An 18,260-nucleotide genomic window follows, 5' to 3' on the forward strand; every position below is an offset into this window, starting at 1 on the left:
GGGAAAAAGCTACAAAAAAAGAACTATGACCCAGACTGTCAGTCATGTGCTTAAATCCCCAGCATTTTTTACTGTTACATGTAGCTCTCTTGGCATGTAATTAGTGGCAATGTCATCATCAATACTAGTAAATGCTTAAGTAACTCTTTTCTTCCAGTTCGTTCTGGTGTGGAGATGCAGGGGGTAGCAAGAAGTGAAGAGGACAGACCAAGGGTGAAATGTGAGTTGTATTTTTCATCTTTCCCCCAGTGGACTGTTACATTTAAGATTTCCAAGTTTTGATCAACTCACACTTAACTGTGTTACTAAGTGTATTAACTAAGGTAACACAGATTTTGCAAATTTGAATACCTTGTTAATTTGAAATACAAAATAGTGTAAGATCAAATGGCATTAAAAATCTCATTTGGGTAGAACTACGAATGCTGTGGCTTTTGAGTGACAAAGACAAACAATAAAACTGTACTGAACTTTAGTTCAAGTTTGTGTCATTTTTTTTAATCCTTCCTCTGGAGAGCTGTGAAAGAATGATGCTTTGAAAAGTGCCTTAGCCTTTGACAGCCTATGGAGTTTGCTGATGTCACACTTCCTAACTGACACAACACAGGGTCTGCATGGCACATTGCTACAACATTTGTTTTACAAGTGCACATTTCACAGGAAACCAACGATTAATTTCCCAAAGACTTACAGGCATACATTTCCAAAAAGGGAAAAATAAAACTGTTACATATCCACACAAATCAAAATTTACAGAATTGTGGCGGCAAGCCAGCAAAACTACTCCAGGTCTGCTTTCCCATCTGCTTGGCCTGTTAACTGAAAGAAAATAAAATCAAATTGCTCCTTCTGCAACTAATTCTCAGAAGAACTCCCTAAAAAAAAAATTCCATGATACTATTTTAATAATGCAGTATGCTTTACAACAGTAAACCTCCTAGCACTGTGCAGTGTAGACCCAATAACTCAGAAATGGGTATTGAGACAAGAACGGTTCCCTCCTCCCCCAGCATTGAAAAGGTACGGTGCCAAGCCTAGACCGCCAATGACAAAACAGACTTCTCTTGATCCTTCGAGCAAACTGAGCCCTCCAGCAGATAAACTTTGCCAAACTTCGATGTACTGTGATGCTACTCCCTCCTGTACATCCACTCCAGACCTTTGCTTCAGGCTACAAGCCCTTGGAGCACAGAGGGTATAAACAAATGCGTGTGTCAGATCCTTGGTCACCTGCAATCACAGCATTAATGTAAATTAAACTAGTGCTGGCTTGTGCAGGTTTGTGAACTCGATGGCACCGCGGAGCACACACAATCCCTGCTGCTGCCTTTGCTAAACAGGAGGCAACTTAGACAGATCGACTGGCTGAGTATTTGAGGTCAATTATGCCTTCAGCTATTTGTCTGCTGGAGCCCTGACAAGTGATTCTCAGTTTATGGCAGTGTACCATGACAAAATCATTACTTTTTATTTTAATCTATAAATTAAACACCCATAGTAAAGGCTTCTACAGCTTTTGTCTGTCTACCATTGCAATGGTATACAGTAATTAATATGCTACAACTTTCTGCTTCATAGATGAAAAAATAATTTGACTGGGAGCACTTTCAGCAGCTGCCCATAAATCAGCCTACTGTCAGGAGTTCAACTCAAGAGTTGTTGTGTCTATTGTGCATCTTAAGGTTCAAAGAAAGATTAGGCATGCATTCATTCATAGCCAAGAATGTATCCCAGCAATGGAATTTACCCTTCAAAGCTGACTCGAGCTTAATCACTGGACTGACTAAATAATTTAATTGCTCAATGATATGCTATATTCCTTCCCTGAAGATTGCATTTTTGGTGAATTGAGCTAGGTTTATACCAGTGGTATGTTAATGGAACACACTCCAAAAGTGTAAGCAGCTGCTGCCCACAAACATTGCCAAACTGAATAATAGGAATGCAAACAAATCTCCTGGTGCACAGTATTTAAAAATTGTAGGGTTACAAAATTACTTTTATGGAAGAAAGAAGCAGAAAATAGATGAAAGCAAAGCTGTTATTTACAGGGAGCCTGTAATAACTGAGTAATGTTGCCAGTGTAAGAACATTAATTCTGTCACCTCCTTTTCATGCCCAACAATTTATTTTCCTTTCTGCACAAAAGGGTTTCTGCGACTAGAAGTAATCATGAAAAGAACAGCAAGTGTTCTCCTCACATACTGGAAAGTCAGAAGAGTCCATGTGCAACTTGTCCTCACCTGTTGGAGAAGCTATCCAGTGCAGCTAATTCAGTCAACATTCCAGTCTTTCCCAGCTACACTAAGCCAATGCAGCTAGACCGAAGATTAAGGAGAAGGGAAACAATTACATTGCATGTTACTGCCAAGGATGCAAAGACTCTAAATCTCCTTGAAGCTGAAAACAAATTAGCAGCTTTGCCTGCATCAAGCTGTCTGTCCAAATGGAGATTTCTTTTCACAACAGCATTACTAACTGTGCTCCTTGAACATAACAGCTTTGGGGATACAAAAACATTTTCTTTAAGTTGTTTCCTGTCACTTGCTTGTCTAGACCAACAGAACCATTCGTAACCCAATCACCTCCCATGGCCTTGAAGCAAAACCAAGCACAGATTTACGCTGTCCCCTCAAGAATCAACCTACCTCCTTATTTTTACTAATTGCATGTGAAGATTTGTTGTGGGAAGTTTCCAAAAGAGCCTGACTGAAACAAAATCCACGTGGTTCAATGCATGCCTCTGCTTTCACATGATGGATCAGCAGAAGCTAGAAGCACTGTGGAGATCTCCCAGCCTTCCACAAGCCCTTGTGAAGGCACTTTTCACTGTTGCTTTTCCTCTCTCCACCAGAACTAGGTTTGATCACTTTCTTAGCTAAATTTGTTTCTAACAAACTCTGGCTAGCAAGTTTAAGGACAAACTACTATGTCACCATGTTTCAAACCCAAGACCTTTCACTCCCATCTTAGGCAGCCCTCCACTCTGGAAGAAATGGGGCCCTTGCTCGGATTTACAAAATACTAGTGAAGTTGAAAAAGCTCAGAAATTGGCTTCTGATGGGTAAAAAACTGGCTGGATGGCTGGGCCCACAGAGTTGTGGTGAATGGAGTTAAACCCAGTTGGTGGCTGGTCACAAGTGGTGTTCCCCAGGGCTCATTGTTAAGGTAAGCCTTGTTCAATATCTATATTAATGATAAGGATGAGGGGATTGAGTGCTTCCTCAGCAAGTCTGCAGATGACACAAAACTGGGCAGGCATGTCAATCTGCTCGAGGGAAGCAAGGTTCTGCAGAGGACTCTGGACAGGCTGGATCAATGGGCTGAGGTCAATTGTATGAGGTTTAACAAGATCAAATGTCGGGTCCTGCACTTTGGTCAAAACAATCCTTGTAGAGCTACAGGCTTGGGGAAGAGTGGTTGGAAACCTGCCCGGCAGAAAAGCACCTGGGGATGCTGGTTGACAGCTGACTAAACGTGAGCCATGATTGTCTCCCTGTACTTGGTACTCGTGAGGCCACACCTTGTGTTCAGTTTTGGGCCCCTCACTACAAGACACTGAGGTCCTGGAGTGTGTCCAGAGAAAGGCAACGAAGCTGAGGAAGTGGCTGGAGAACAAGTCTTACGAGGAACGGCTGTGGGAACTGAGGCTGTTTATTCTAGAGAAGAGGAGGCTGAGGGGAGACCTTATCGCTCTCTACACTACCTCAAAGAAGGCTGTAGTGAAGCGGGTGTTGGTCTCGTCTCCCATCTAACAAGTGATGAGATGAGAGTCAGTGGCCTCAATTTGCACCAGGGGAGTTTTAGATTGGATATTAGGAAAAATTTCCTCACTGGATGGGTCATCTAGCACTGGAACAGGCTGCCCTGGGAAGTGGTGGAGTCACTATCCCTAGAGGTATTTAAAAGATGGGTAGATGTGGTACCTAGGGACATGGCTTGGTGGTGGACTTACCACTGTTAGGTCTACAGCTGGACTGACTGCATAGTCTTAAAGGTCTTTTCTAATGATTTTCTAAATTATTCTATGATTATAACTAAACTACACTGCCACTTAAGAGTCACACAGTCACACAGGTCTGACGTGCTTAAAAATACTGAAGTCTTAATTTTCAGAAGACTACCAAGGAAAACTTTTTCTTTCCTTATACAACAACAGAAAAATGAAAACCCTTTCCAAGTGCATACAGACTGTGCTGAAACGTCATACTCTCTTTCACAATTCAAGAGAAATAATCTGATTTTCATTAAGTAATGAACATTAGCAGCTGCCACTGGCCTTGGTTCAAGTTCTATCACCTCTGAGTATTGGTCTCTAACAGGGAATTGTTGCAACCCAGGAAACTTTTTTTTTTTAAATTGCTCAGGTTTGTAACTCGTGATGCTTCTTAATTTGAAGCTAAATTAAGTCTACCAATAGCTAGTGGTTCTTCTGGATGAAACTGGCTTGGAGGCTGATGAATTTCTGCTGGCTTCCCTGCGATCGGCAGTGGTTTGAACAAAATTTCTCAAGAAGCACATATTAATTCATTGCAAAAGTCTCTCAGAAACCACAGAATCTACAGTCATAAATTTCAGGACTTTAATAAAATTGTGAAGAATAACCTAAGCAAGTAAGCTTTCTATACAAATATGTAACACACATGAGAAGTCATACTCTGCTAAAAGTTAACATCAGCTTATCTCTTCCCTAAGGAAAACAGCTCCTTTAGTGAAACCCGAGACTCTTCTTTCTGTGTGAAAAATCTTCTTTCTGTGTGAAAAAACTAGAGGGGCTCACATAGCCTCAGGCTTTAAAAGACCCACACAAGCCACCTCTATATGAATGCAGGGCTAAGAAGTACAGGTTAGGGCACTGTAGGGGAAAGTAAACAGGCAGTAAGACATAATTACTTGTCTTAACCTACTTAAATGCAGAAGTTTTAAGTGACTGGGGAACAAAAAACACCTCTAGATAACTGAAGATTGATCTGGAACTGCCCTCGCTTGAAACAGATGCTTCACACCGCTTGTCCTTACTGTTACGGGCCGGCTACAGAACTGCCATCTACTAACAAGTAATTTTGGTTCCATTTTATTTTAATGGAGATCTTTATATTACTGGCTAAGTCACCAGAAAAAAAAGCAATGGCCTGATCTGGCTGTTAATGCTCATACAGGAACAACAACAAAACTGAAACAAAGCAAACTCACTTAAATTCACTAGACTATCACCCCAAGCAAAGCCCTAGTAAACTCCCCAACTAAGCTTGAGAAGTAACTGACATCTATTAAACAAATAAGAAAGCAGGGAAAAATAAGGCTTTTCTTAAATATTTTTTATTCTGATTAAATCTGTAACAAGGGTAGTAAATTCTGCCCTGAAAAAATTAGTTTTATGGCCTTTTATTTCCATAGCTATATCCTGTTTAAAATTCTTTCAGATTTAAATTTGCAGCTAGTAAATAACAAACTAGTGTTAATTTTTATGGAAAAGTGCTTCTGCTTTAGCTGATCCTCCTTACAATGACAAAAAAAAAAAAGTACACGTACCCCCAAACCCAGAATTAAAGCAAAGTGTTCTAATAGTGGCCTTCTGGGTTTTTTATCTCAGATGGTTTCGGGTTTTTTTTCCCTAAATCTTATAGCATTTGGGGTTTTAAAATTGATGAACCTCAATTGTGGTTTCCACTGTAACACTAGGTTTAGTAAATCTAGACCTAGTTTTTCAGTCTAAATCAAGAAAGCTATTGGCCATAAGCTTTTGGTTTTTGATATTCTTTGTCTTTACCCTCCACCTCTACCTTTTGCCGTCTCTCTCTTTCAGAACAAAAATATAAGTGGTAATCTTTTAGTAACCTCGAAGGCCAAAGAACTCTCCTGTTAAAAATGTTTAAACTGAGGTTTACTTCTGCTTTTGGATTGCCTTTTGTGACCCGGAGTTCCAGAGTAGAAGCTAGTTACTACCACACAAGTAATAACTGGAAACAATTATGAATATGCCTTCTGGGTGACAAAATATAAGTTTCCACTGGTTCTAAAAAAATAAAAGCTAGATGTTAGGCCAGCCCCTGATCTTATACAGGCAAGTTAGACCCAATGCCAAAAGCAGCTTTTTGCTATGTAGCCTGAAACACAGGGGAAAAAAAAAAAAAATATATATATATATATATATATTATTTTATGAAATTTATATTGATCTGTTAGTGAAAACATACAGTCCAGGAACCAAGAGAACCTCTCATTCACCACTGCAGAAGACCATCAATACTTCGAAGTGTAACAAAACTGGAAGACCATAGCTTGTCCTAAATAGTTAAAAACAACGTACAAAATTAGAGTGACTGTTAGAACGTCTTTAAATAAGTGTTTTAATCCATGAACCGCACCAGTTAAAGATATCATTTCAGCAGCACTTTCATTCCTTACTCCAGTGGTATTTATTTAGTAAGAAAACACTTGCACGCATACACACTTACTTCATTAGCAATCTCCCTCCTGCTATCTACAAATCCAAACACCACATGTTGCAAGTATTTTGTACTGGAATGGTCTCACTTCTAAGCAATCTGCTGCTATTGAGATTTTGCTTTTGAGCACTAAATGCTCAAAACTGTTGCTTCTCTTAAAGCAATCCCTTTAGTGTTCATAACCTCACTGCTTGAGCAGGCTCAGTTTCACATTCAAATAGCTCCAAGCAAATGTTTCCAATCTCAATTATCCTCCTTCCTTTTTCTATGCACTCTCCCTGCCCTCACACGCTTGTTTGTCAAAGGGATAATTTTCTGTGTATGTACAAGCAGCGCAGGGAGTCTTCCTCTCCAGTAGTCTGGAAATCTACAGCTTTTTATGTAAGCAGCGCCTGGAATGTGTTAAAGGTTTTAAATTCTCTGCTTTGAGTTATACCAAGAGAGTTGCCCTAATAGTCGTCTCACTGAGCTGTAAAACGTGGCGTTTCCAAGACCCCTTTAGATAAGCTGCCCCTTACTCCTCTGGCTAAACGAGACACATTGTGTATTTTTGGTCAGTTATTTCAGCTGTACTGCGGCTATGCTCTGCTTGGCACTACATCTGTATCCATAAGGGTGAAGCAACAAGACAAGCACTAGGCAGTAAACACATCACACATCACGCATCCATCCATGCAGCAGCCTCTCTAAACAAAGCTGTAGGGCTAGCACTAGCTAGACCCCGCAGACTGTGTCTCTTCAAGGGAGAACGCTGACATTTAGATACCAAATTTAACAGCATCTTCACACAAATTTATTAAGTGGTTTTCTCCCAGGGGTGGTCTGCGGTCTTCCAAAATCTCCTGAAGCAATGGTGTTGGGAAAGAATGGAAGGGGTGATGAACTAGCTTGACTTCTCTGGTGTACTAAGGAAGCCTGGAAGTTAGTGATGGTTCTGTTTTCACCTCCTTTTTCTCATTTCTGTTTCTATAGCAGGTCTTCACCAGTCTGTGACGCACTCCATCACCTAGACAAACAGCTTTAAACTTAAATCACTATTTAAATTAATGACTAAGTGAACATCTACAAAACTGTCCTTTTTTTTCCAGAAAAGAACCAGAATTAAACTCAAGGGGGTCAAAAAACCTCCCATCTGATGTATCACTCTATCAGCAGGGAACATTCATAACCTATTTTGCATTTCACCTTCACTGAGGTGGTTTGTAGTGACATGATTTATCTACTGTGAACAAAGGGCCTGTAAAGGTTTGGTTATCATGGTACAGCTGATTCATGGCAACTCATTAAAGCCACATCAACTCAACCATGGTACACTTTGTTTGTAAGAGTCAGTCACGATGGTGTAAAACCATTTTAAGGGATTTCTGTGGATACCTGGAGGTTTAGCTCTAAAATTACTATTTTTTTTTTTTCATTTATTTTGGATGAAAACAATATCAAATAGACTACAAGTAGTTGCCCAATTCGGAAACCGAAAGTTTTGTGTGAGTGTTTTACAAGGAGCAGCTGAGGGGTCTGGGGTTGTTTAGCCTGGAGAAAAAGGCGGCTGAGTATAGACATTATTGCCCTCTACAACTACCTGAAAGGAGTCTGTAGTGTTGGTCTTCTCCCAAGTGGCAAGTGATGCCTGCAGGTATTTAAAAGACGTGTAGAAGTGGTGCTTAGGGACATGGTTTAGTGGTGAACTTGGCCGTGTTAGATTTATGTTTGGATTTGACGATCTTATGGGTCTTTTCTAAACTAACCAATTCTACGATTCAGTCAAACCCAGTCACTTTTAGTTATCTTGGCACGAACATTTTGTGTTATAGAAATAAAATGTATCAAAATTAAATTACTGCTGCACTGGCTTTGACCAAACAGTCCATGTAGCCCACTCCTTGCCTCTCACACTGGCCAGCATCGTATGTTTCAAACAAATTCATAAGAAATACTGTGGAAGCTAGTTCCATGCAATGTCAGAATGTATGTCCCTAAACAAGCACATGCATGATAAAGTCAGGCAACCTGTAGGGATTAAAAAGGCCCCTCAGACCCAACAACCTTAGTGTACTTACAGTTAAATCCCTCTCACAGTCTGAATCCTATAACATTAAACTCTTAAAACCTTTCTCAGATAGTCTGTGTACATCACAAACTACAATCTCCCAAACTGCTTTTGTACAGTAGCATAACCATTTTTTTATGCAAGCCTGTATCTTCCCATTGTCATATGTAGCCCATTTCTCTTTTGCTCCAAGGTTCTACATAACATATACTAGGTGTCAGACTTCAAGTGCCTTAGATAATACCATGAGACAGGCCTCCTTAAGCCCACCGATTTACTGGGTCTGATATCACAAACAGCAGAAAGAGGAAAAATTAAACATAACGTCTCAAAATATAACCATACGTATAGGCTTTTTCTAAAGAGATGACATTTTGATACTGGCTGACATTCATACCAGTCAGCAGATGACTCACATGGCAGTAGAATAAAGCTGGATTTTGGGTGTTCCACCAATATAGCTAGCCAAAAAAATGAACCTCTGGTCTGTAATATGGACGTAATAAAGCCTGATTTTTGAACAGTGGATATCTTTATGCTTCTGTCCTATAAAAATACCCACTATCTTTCAATTCTGAGTGGAATATGGTGGTTAACAATATCAAATCACTGATTCTTGTACCCAGCAAAAAAACGGTCTATATCACACAGAAAGGTTAGAATAGAAATACACCCAGTCAGAAGGCTTACCTTCCTCTACAACTCTATCACTTGGTTTAATAAACGATATTACCTGTCCCTATAAATCTTGCCTGAGCTCAAGACAACATAGTGATTGAATCATGTGTATATGAATTTCTATGAATTACTGTAAGGTTCTTTGATAAAAGAATTTTTTTTTAAAATCTCTAATTTCTGCATTTGTTTACCTACATATTTTACACAGCTTTCAACATTACAAGTTTCATTGTTTCATCATGCCTTCGTGTTTGTGAAAGCAGAAAAATGTGGTTGTTAAACCACAAAAATTGCAGAGGGGAATCAGAGGCAGTCAGACTACTTCTCATTCTTCCAATTCTATAGACACATATGCATCCTTATTTATACATCCATGTACGAACACATATATAACCAAAAGCATTTAAAACACACTGTTCTTTTGAAATAGTTTTTGCAAAGTACCACCACACAGTAAAGCAGGGAGGAACACAGTCAACTCTGTGCAACAGATATGTTTTCAAAATATCTATGCATATTAGTAGCAAATGTGGTAAGTTGGGAAACCCACACACAACAAGTACCAGCACCCCTCTTTGTCATCTAAACGTTCTCCTTTCTACTGAAAATTTCTGCAAAATGGTAACAGAACTGACGCTAGGATAAATCTGGAAAACCCTGGAGGTAATTCCATTAGATTTCTGAGATCCGGCAGATTTCTATTTCTTACATTTCACAACTAGTCTCAAGTCATAAAGATCAACAAGCTAATACTGATGACACTTTCGATTTCCCCATTATTTGTTGCTGAACAAGAACAGCAAGTTGCACCCAAACTGCATGAAGAGGAAGAATGTTATGGATAGCTGTCTCCTACAGTGTTCAAGCAGGCAAGACATAATCAGAACTAGCTCTTTCCACATCTAAAGGCAGATTCTACTACCAGATGCAGAACCAAAACCAGGACATGACCCAGGGCAACTGTGTGTGAGAAACAAAACAAAAAAGCAAGCTCTAAGCAATTCAGAAAGTTGGTTGGTGGTTTCCTTTTTTTCTGGGTCACTTTTATTTCCTCAAGGCAGTAATAAACAATTACTGCTCTCTTCAAAACTGTTTCTGCAGAAGATAATCACATGATTTAGCAAGTACTTGATGCCAGATAAACCTTATTTCTCAGTACAGAAATACAGACTTTTAGCAGCGGTTTCCTGGGGTATCGGAAGAACCAATCAAACAAAAAAATACATTCCAATAACACTACCAAGCTGCTTTTTGTGAAGGACGTTCACTGTTACTGGATGTTGTTTCTGGTGTCAAATACTGCATCAGCTGCCAACTTTCCTCTTTACTTGCCCATAACCATTTCTCATTCCAAGGGTAAAGGGCAGTCTCAAGTAGTTTCTTGAATATTCTTTTCTACAGCCATTAACACCACTTTGGACACATTATCAAGTCCCATCTAAACGAGGTCATTATGCAGATGAAAATGCCTACAGCGTATACATGTATGTAGAAATTAAACAATATACATCTTAGTAGTAACTGAGAAATGCCCACGTGATAACCATCAGTCTCAGACAATTATAAGACTAACCAGCTAGGTTAGTTATAAAACCCTGTAATAACACATGACAGACTTCAGATGCCAGCCTCCCTCTACACATCTTCAGATTGAAAGACTCTGGAAAAACGATCTTGTTTATTAAATCTGCTGATCAAGCCAACTGATTAGATTGGCAAGGAATAAATGAAGAGAGCTGCAGTTAACAACACTCTCTTCGATCTGCCACAATTTTGTCTGAAACCCAACGCTGCTTCCACCCCTTCCCCTTTGGAGTGATTATCTTAAAAACATGAATAATAAAACCAAACACTGTCCTTTTTCTGACCTTGAAGAACAAATGCAATGGAACACAACAACTTTTTTAACATTCCTGAAAGAAAACTGCTTATCTCAGATACTGAAAAACTTCAAAACATTAATTCTGAAGTATATGCCTTCTCCTCTATGAAGCATATATTACATTTAATAATGAGTTCTACTTAAACTATATGATTTTATCTTTCCTTACTCACTCTGCTATTCTGATAATAACTGTGATCACTACATCCTTTCCGTATTTGCATTCCCCTAGCTAGCTACTGCAGCATATGAAGGTTGCTGAGCAGCACATTTGGTTCATCGTTCCCATATGCTACAGAGTACACAGACATCCTACAAGCCCATTCTAGGGACCTCACAATTCATTTTACAGAGTGGCTAAATCAGATACAAAATAATTAAAATATTGCTAAACACAAGAAACGGTCAGAAATTTTCATACCTTATCTTCTTAGATTTTTTTTTTTACATTAAAAAGCTATGGGATACATAGACAGCTAGATAGATGTCAGTTTGCATGTGTATTAGATTTTGGCAAGCAGTGAAGGGAGTGAATATGAAAGAAACATGAGCATCACAAAAGAAATTTGCATTTCAGTTGGTCATCATGGACATCAAGATGATTTTAGATGTCACCAATTACAAAGAAAAGAGTATTCCAGATACGACATTAGGAAAGGTCATGTTCTGGCCTTATTAAAATCCGAATTGTATCTGGAGAAAACGAGTATCTGATGATCTTCGAAGACCCATCTGCAACCTGTTTTCTAAAATTTGGCAGAAATGGCTTCATGCGAGCTGCTATAGAGCTGCTTTCATGAACATGTCAGAAAATTTGAAAACGGCTAAATATATACATTTATGTGTGCTCCAAATGTCAAAACTTAATTAAAATGCAAAAATGATGATTAGGAACTCATTTTTCATAATACTGTGTTGATTGTGAAAACTGGGAAAAACAGTAAAATTTATGTTATTTTCTTCTTCAGCAGGGTCTGAAACAGTAAAACACAAAGAGCACAGTACAAACCAAACAATATAAAATCACATCAGTAATCTCAATTCTCTTAATCGACATGCTAGTTGTATTTCTAGAGTATTTTAAAAGCCCATTTTATCTATTACTGTAGTTACTTATAGTTGTAGTGTTGCTGAACAGCATTTGTAAAGCTGTGAAAGCAGGCATGTTCAAAACCATTTCACTCAAACATGCCGTCATTGAACTCCAAGTTGTGTCAGAAAATTGTTTTAGACAAAGTAGGAAAAAGTTAAGGGAGTTAATTTCTATTAAATATCAGTTTTAAAACCAAAAGAGTGCTGAGAAAAACTGGTAAATGGAATGTCATCCTGACCAGAATGAGCTTTTTTTAATACTTAATTTCTGGTGCCAAACCTTTAACAAGGCAGGCTTCTTAAATTCAGTGGGGGTCAGAAGTTTAGTTTATTCAGCAAGAATAACACTATTAAGAGCTACTGCTCTTTGATATCAACACAGTTAACGCCCACACATTCCAACTCTGGTTAATGCAGGCTAGCCAAGGAATGCTGGAGCTGCTAAGGACAGTCATCTCTGCCGGGATATTTTAAAACAGAATTTATGCTAAGCTTTAAAAACAATCTAAAAGGCTCTATCTGCCTTATGAATCTGCCGTAGACATACACAGAGAGAAAGATGGATGGATGTAAGCATATAAAAGCAAGTATATCTAACTCCATTGATTTTTGAGAGGACAGCGTAAAGCACTTTGGTGAGGTCTTATATATCACTGCAAAGGACCAAATGCCATTGTGTGTATGTCTGAAGGATGTTGGGATTTATCATGAAGCAATGCACTGCTGTATTCTTTCATTATATCATTTTGTAAATAATCTTGTTTTCTCTGTTGAGGGAGGTAGATCACTAAAAATTAAATAGTCCTCAAAACAAACAGAAGGACAATCACAGACTCTCACGCTACTATAATTGAAGAAATCCGCTATTGTTAAATCAAAAATTGCAGAAATTTTGGGTACACATGCAGTATTTTTAGCAATAACAGGAGAAAGCTGTTATTTTAATAATGAGCTTTTGAAAACCAAAATGGAAAAAGATCTGCATATCACAGCATAACCCTCTTCCTACTTACTTTGTACTAAATCATAGCAAATCAACACTGAGTATTCCCCAAAGCTCTCCGGCGCTCCTACTTGGCCAGATGCCTTCAAAGGATATTAAAGAAATCATTCTGGTTTAGATAGTACTTCTTTATCAGATGGAACACATCTCTTTGAGCAAGAATGCTTTCCTCTTAAATCATGTTTCAAATAACCAAAATGCAAACAATAATCACATCAAATTGAATTTCTGTGGGGTCTCTGGGCTCCTGCTGTTATATAATGGTGGCGGTTTTGATCACAGCGTCTGAATTCCAAAATACTCAGCTTCTTAAGTTTTCATCTAAACTATTCATATATCCACTTTCATCACATACACGCCCTTCATGATGTACTTCCAAACAGCACATTTATGCTATTCTATTAGCTGTTTCTTCATATGCTTTTCTCAATATAGCAACAGGAAATGATTCTATTGCTAACTGGGATTACACGGTAGGTCTCTTGAAAAATAGTTGCTCAAATAATAAAATAAACTGTCATTTGCTTTAAAAGAAAAACTGAGCTATAAAGCTCTGACTGCCATTGTACATGGTGGTGTCCCCACACATTAGCAAGCCCCTTTGTTAGTGCCCAGGCAGATACAGCAAAGTCTCCTCCTCATTAACATATCTCGCAGACAAACCTAATGGAAAAAACAATTTACCTTCTTCAGTTTCATGCCACACAATTCCTTCCAAGTTCACGCTGGTCCCAGGCTCACAGGGTCCAAGGCATTCGGGTTCTGTTACTACTCCAACCTCGCAAGTATTTACACCCACTGAACGAGTCCGTACCAAAAGCTGCTCGACTGGTGCTGCAATATTGGATGAAGATGGGGAAAAGTAGGAAGGCAGAATCTGAGGTGTGATACTGCTGGAAATCGGAGGTGGAGGTGCAGGCACTGTAAACAGGGGATCAACCTGAAAACAACAGACAAACTTACTATAACGGTGCTGTGAGATTTCAAAAAAAGAAAGATAAAATAAAAAAAAAAAAAAGAAACCCCAGTTTGCTGAGACTGCATTTGTGTATGCATTGGTGTATATACCAATTGGTGTAGGGATTTGGTGTATCACGGGTAATTTCAGTTTTATGAGTTTAATTTTTTTGACATCAGCCTAAATGCTGCACATGGAAAACAAAGTACAAAAATATCTATCATGCCAAACAAGGCAAACTGCTAAGTTTCTACAAGACAATTCCCTGTTGTCATAGACTGCTAATAGGAAATAATAAATTTTCAAAACAAGAGGATTAAGGCCACTTTTTTCTTGGCGCTGACAGAGACTGATTTGTGGATGGAAATTAGCTTTGCAAACTGGGAACTTCATTTTCTATTTAAAGAAAAACATTTATAAAGACAGTACAAAGACATATAAATGCCATTTTTTCATGTGCATCATAAAGAAATTAGCACTTTGAACAATTTTAATATCCATATGGCATCAAATATAATCTCTTGTCATCCAATCATTTAAAATACATCAGGATCACCCTCCCTACAGCTTACTGATAACATTTACATCTTTCTACTGGAAGCAATAGATGAGGACTTTCACAAGAATCTATTCAAACCATCTAATTTCTCAGGGTTTCTAAAATGCACATTTGGAAGAGTACAGCTCACCAGACAATCAGTCTGTACACAGACAATTCACACAGAGACAATAACCAGATATGAACTGAAGAAGTTATTATTCCCATATGACTTCCAGTATAAGCACTAGCAGATTTTCTGTATGCAGATTTGTCCTAAAGGGTTCTCAATATTTTACTGAGGCCATAAGGTCCTTTGTCACATGGAAGACAGCTAAATGAGGATATGCATGTGTGCACTCAAACAGCTAAACCACCTAAACTTCGTGTGTATTTGTCCTACTGGATTATAGGTACCACACTAAGAAATTCTTCAAACCAATTATTTAAAAAAAAAGTCTGCCTTCTTGCTGCTTTCAAACAGATGATCAAACATCTTTAAGTCTATGCTGGTTTTCATTTTGGACCACATAAGGACATTTAACAGAAAAGACATAACGAGTCACTGTACACTGTCATCTAGGTTTAGTACAAACGTATCTTAATGTGGATCACAGCTAATTTTGCTTTCTTTTAAAGCCAAGTTGGCAAATGGGGATAGGAAGAAAGGACTAAAATAGTATTATCCTTTAATTATATATCCTTCGTATCACAGATCAGCTCACTTCATCACATGGCTGCTTTTCATAATGAGAATATAAAATCGAAAGCCAAAATTAAAAAGAACTCAAAGAAATTTTAACAGTTGTTACAATTCGCCTTTGTAACTATTCTTTTGCTTTGAGCGTCCTTCCTACATACAAACTGAGAGCCAACACTTTTAATTGTTCACACCAGCCCTAAGTGTGTCAAATATTTAACAAAAATGTTTTATATGATTTTTGTATGACGAGCCTGCATTCTGATCTCAATTACACTAGAACTAGGGAGGAAAGAGGAGAGACTTATAACCACTTTCTCATCCAAACTCTTCCTCACTTTGGGGGAGTGTTCTTTTTATTTAGGACTAAAATAATCTTCAGGTTAGAGACAGAACAAAGTAAAAAAAAAAATCAGAGCAAAACATGAATTCTCATAGCATCCATTAGGAGTAAAAACCTGCTAATAGCAGCAAAAATCTACTGAGTAAAGCAGAGTTCCTGTGGCATAAAAGCAACGCAGTCAAGTGATGATTCCTTTATTCTTCTCTTTATGCCATAGCAATTGCAGAGTTAAAGCACATGCAAGAACGCTTTGGACAGCAGACTTGAATGGACACAAGCAAGTCAAATATCAAGTGACCCCTACCAGCAGCTGTTACTTGCACTATCTAATAGCATAACATTAAACTATAACTGTCTATCCCTCATATGGAGAGGACACCGATTCTATGCTATACAAATTCTGGCCATCTGATGCCAAGTGGAGGCAAACAGTTGGATGGCACAGAGCCTTGTGACCTGGCACTGACTGCAGGACAGGGCTCTGTCAATGAAGTGAGGTCAATGCGTGCCCCAGGCATAATTTAGAGGAGTTCTTAATGTATCTTTCTTGAAGCCAGAAGAGAACCAAGATCAGTAATTCACTGGTAAATAGAGCCCAGTGCTTAAGAAAAGCTAAGCCACATCCCTTTATGAAACCAAGAAATGCTGACAAACGGCTTGTTTGATAGCTTAAATGGTGTTTTGTAAAGCTGTGCAAAACCTCCTGCTACACATGGTACCTCTTCCTTCCATAACACACACTCGACACAAAGCCAGAGAAAAACCAAAACGCTTGCTATTATCATACTTAACTAGCCAGTGTTTTAAATTAATGTAGACTAAATTGGCAGATATGTCTTCCATTTTCCAAGTATTACAAACAGTGAAGAGGAGCGACTGAAAGTATGGATCTGACAGTGTACCCTACTACGGTTTTTGTAACAAATATTTGTACTCCGTTCTGGTTTATTTAGACCTGCTATTAAAACGTTTATGTTTTCCATTAGAAACACTAACACAGAATAAGGCCAAAAAGTGGCTACTGAAGTAAAAGGGACAGTTGCTCTGTGAATTAAAACACCAAGCCTTGGGTTGAGAATTAAGTGGATATATATGGTCCCCAAGGTTCTTGTTCTCTGCACAAATACGACCTTACTCATAAGAAAAAAACTGTGCTGAGCTTAAGTATCGCTCCAGTTTTCCATGCTTTAAAATTACCCCATCTTTTTTGATAATGGTAACCGTCAGCACAGCAAAGTGGTGGTTCTTCCTGACCATTGTGGTGACACAATTGTTTTCATGAATTCTCCAAAGGGCACTGATGTAAGCTATTAGAGGCAAAGAGAGAGGCAGGAAGGCCGCCATCTCCAGTGGAAAAAAAGGCACATAAGACTAACATCTGGTGGTGGCAGGCTGTCAAACTGAGGAAAGTTAATGTCAAGAACAGATGCTCTGCAGTTTCTCACTGTTATTTTTGCATGATTATTCCCAGGTGTTGGTGTATACTGAGCAGTAGCCTTGCTGTTTATCACAAGAGGTTCCAATATGAGAATGAAAATCTAAATCTGAGGAAGGTTATTTACATAGATGCTCTTTTTATACACAGAATCAAAGAGTTCCAAAAAAGAGACAGAAATAGTCAAGCAATATTTTCTTCATTCACCTAATTCCAAGAGCTTTTAAGAGCTGATTAGTGACAAAGGCTACAAAGCTGGAGCGTTATTGATGGCAGCTTTCCACTGCCAAGTGTTTGACTGTATCTGGGAGCTATGGCTCTTAGTAGTAGAGAGCTCACAGAAAATGAAGAATGCCTGCCAAACAATGTAGACAGTGCTCCACGGAACATCCCTCTATGTGAACGTGACAAAAAATATTCATTTTGGTAGCTCTATAACATTAGTCAGTACAAGGAAGAGGGCATAGAAGAGAGGAAGTATCATCCTAACTAGATATAGGCAAAACTTTCTAATAAGCTGGATTCTCCTAATCACGCACCTTAAGTGCTGGAATTGAGTCCTGCTCATCAAAACTCATCTTCCTGATGCAGTGTAAAGTTTCTAAAATTAGGTCTAAAGTATTAACATTTTGCATTCTTTGTACACCATTTCCTGTCACCCAAGAGATATCCCAGTGGGTAATGCTGAGCTCACATAAGATGGTACACAGATTTGAGGGGACTTCCCAAATCAGTGTACTCAATGTACTACTATTACAACCATCCATATCTCTTTATGAGACAGTCTCTCATGTCTCGACAGGCTGAGAGAGTTGAGGTTGTTCAGCCTGGGGAAGGCTCTGAGGAGATCTTACAGCGACCTTCTACTACCCGAAGGGTCTACAAGAAAGCTGAGGAGGAGCTGTTCACAAAGGCTTGTAGTGACAGTACAAGGGGCAATGGGTATAAACTGGAGAGGGGCAGATTTAGACTGAGCATTAGGAAGAATTTCTTCACCATGAGGGTGGTGAGACACTGGCCCGGGTTGCCCAGGGAAGCTGTGGCTGCCCCATCCCTGGAGGTGTTCAAGGCCAGGTTGGATGGGCCTTGAGCAGCCTGATCTGGTGGGATGTCCCTGCCCTTGGCAGGAGGGTTG

General features: G+C 38.9%; 1 protein-coding gene across 5 annotated transcripts in view; it reads right to left on the minus strand.

The window, feature by feature from the left end:
• Window positions 1-18,260, minus strand: part of ZNF608 (zinc finger protein 608) — an 85,806-nt gene that overhangs the window by 33,638 nt on the left and 33,908 nt on the right. For all 5 annotated transcript variants that reach the window (XM_054054991.1, XM_054054992.1, XM_054054990.1 and 2 more), the window contains one exon: window positions 13,836-14,091. In XM_054054991.1, the coding sequence (XP_053910966.1) occupies window positions 13,836-14,091 (256 nt within the window). The remainder of the gene's footprint in view (window positions 1-13,835; window positions 14,092-18,260) is intronic.

This window comes from Cuculus canorus, chromosome Z (genome assembly GCF_017976375.1).
Source record: "Cuculus canorus isolate bCucCan1 chromosome Z, bCucCan1.pri, whole genome shotgun sequence".
NCBI classification, from domain to species: Eukaryota; Metazoa; Chordata; class Aves; order Cuculiformes; family Cuculidae; genus Cuculus; species Cuculus canorus.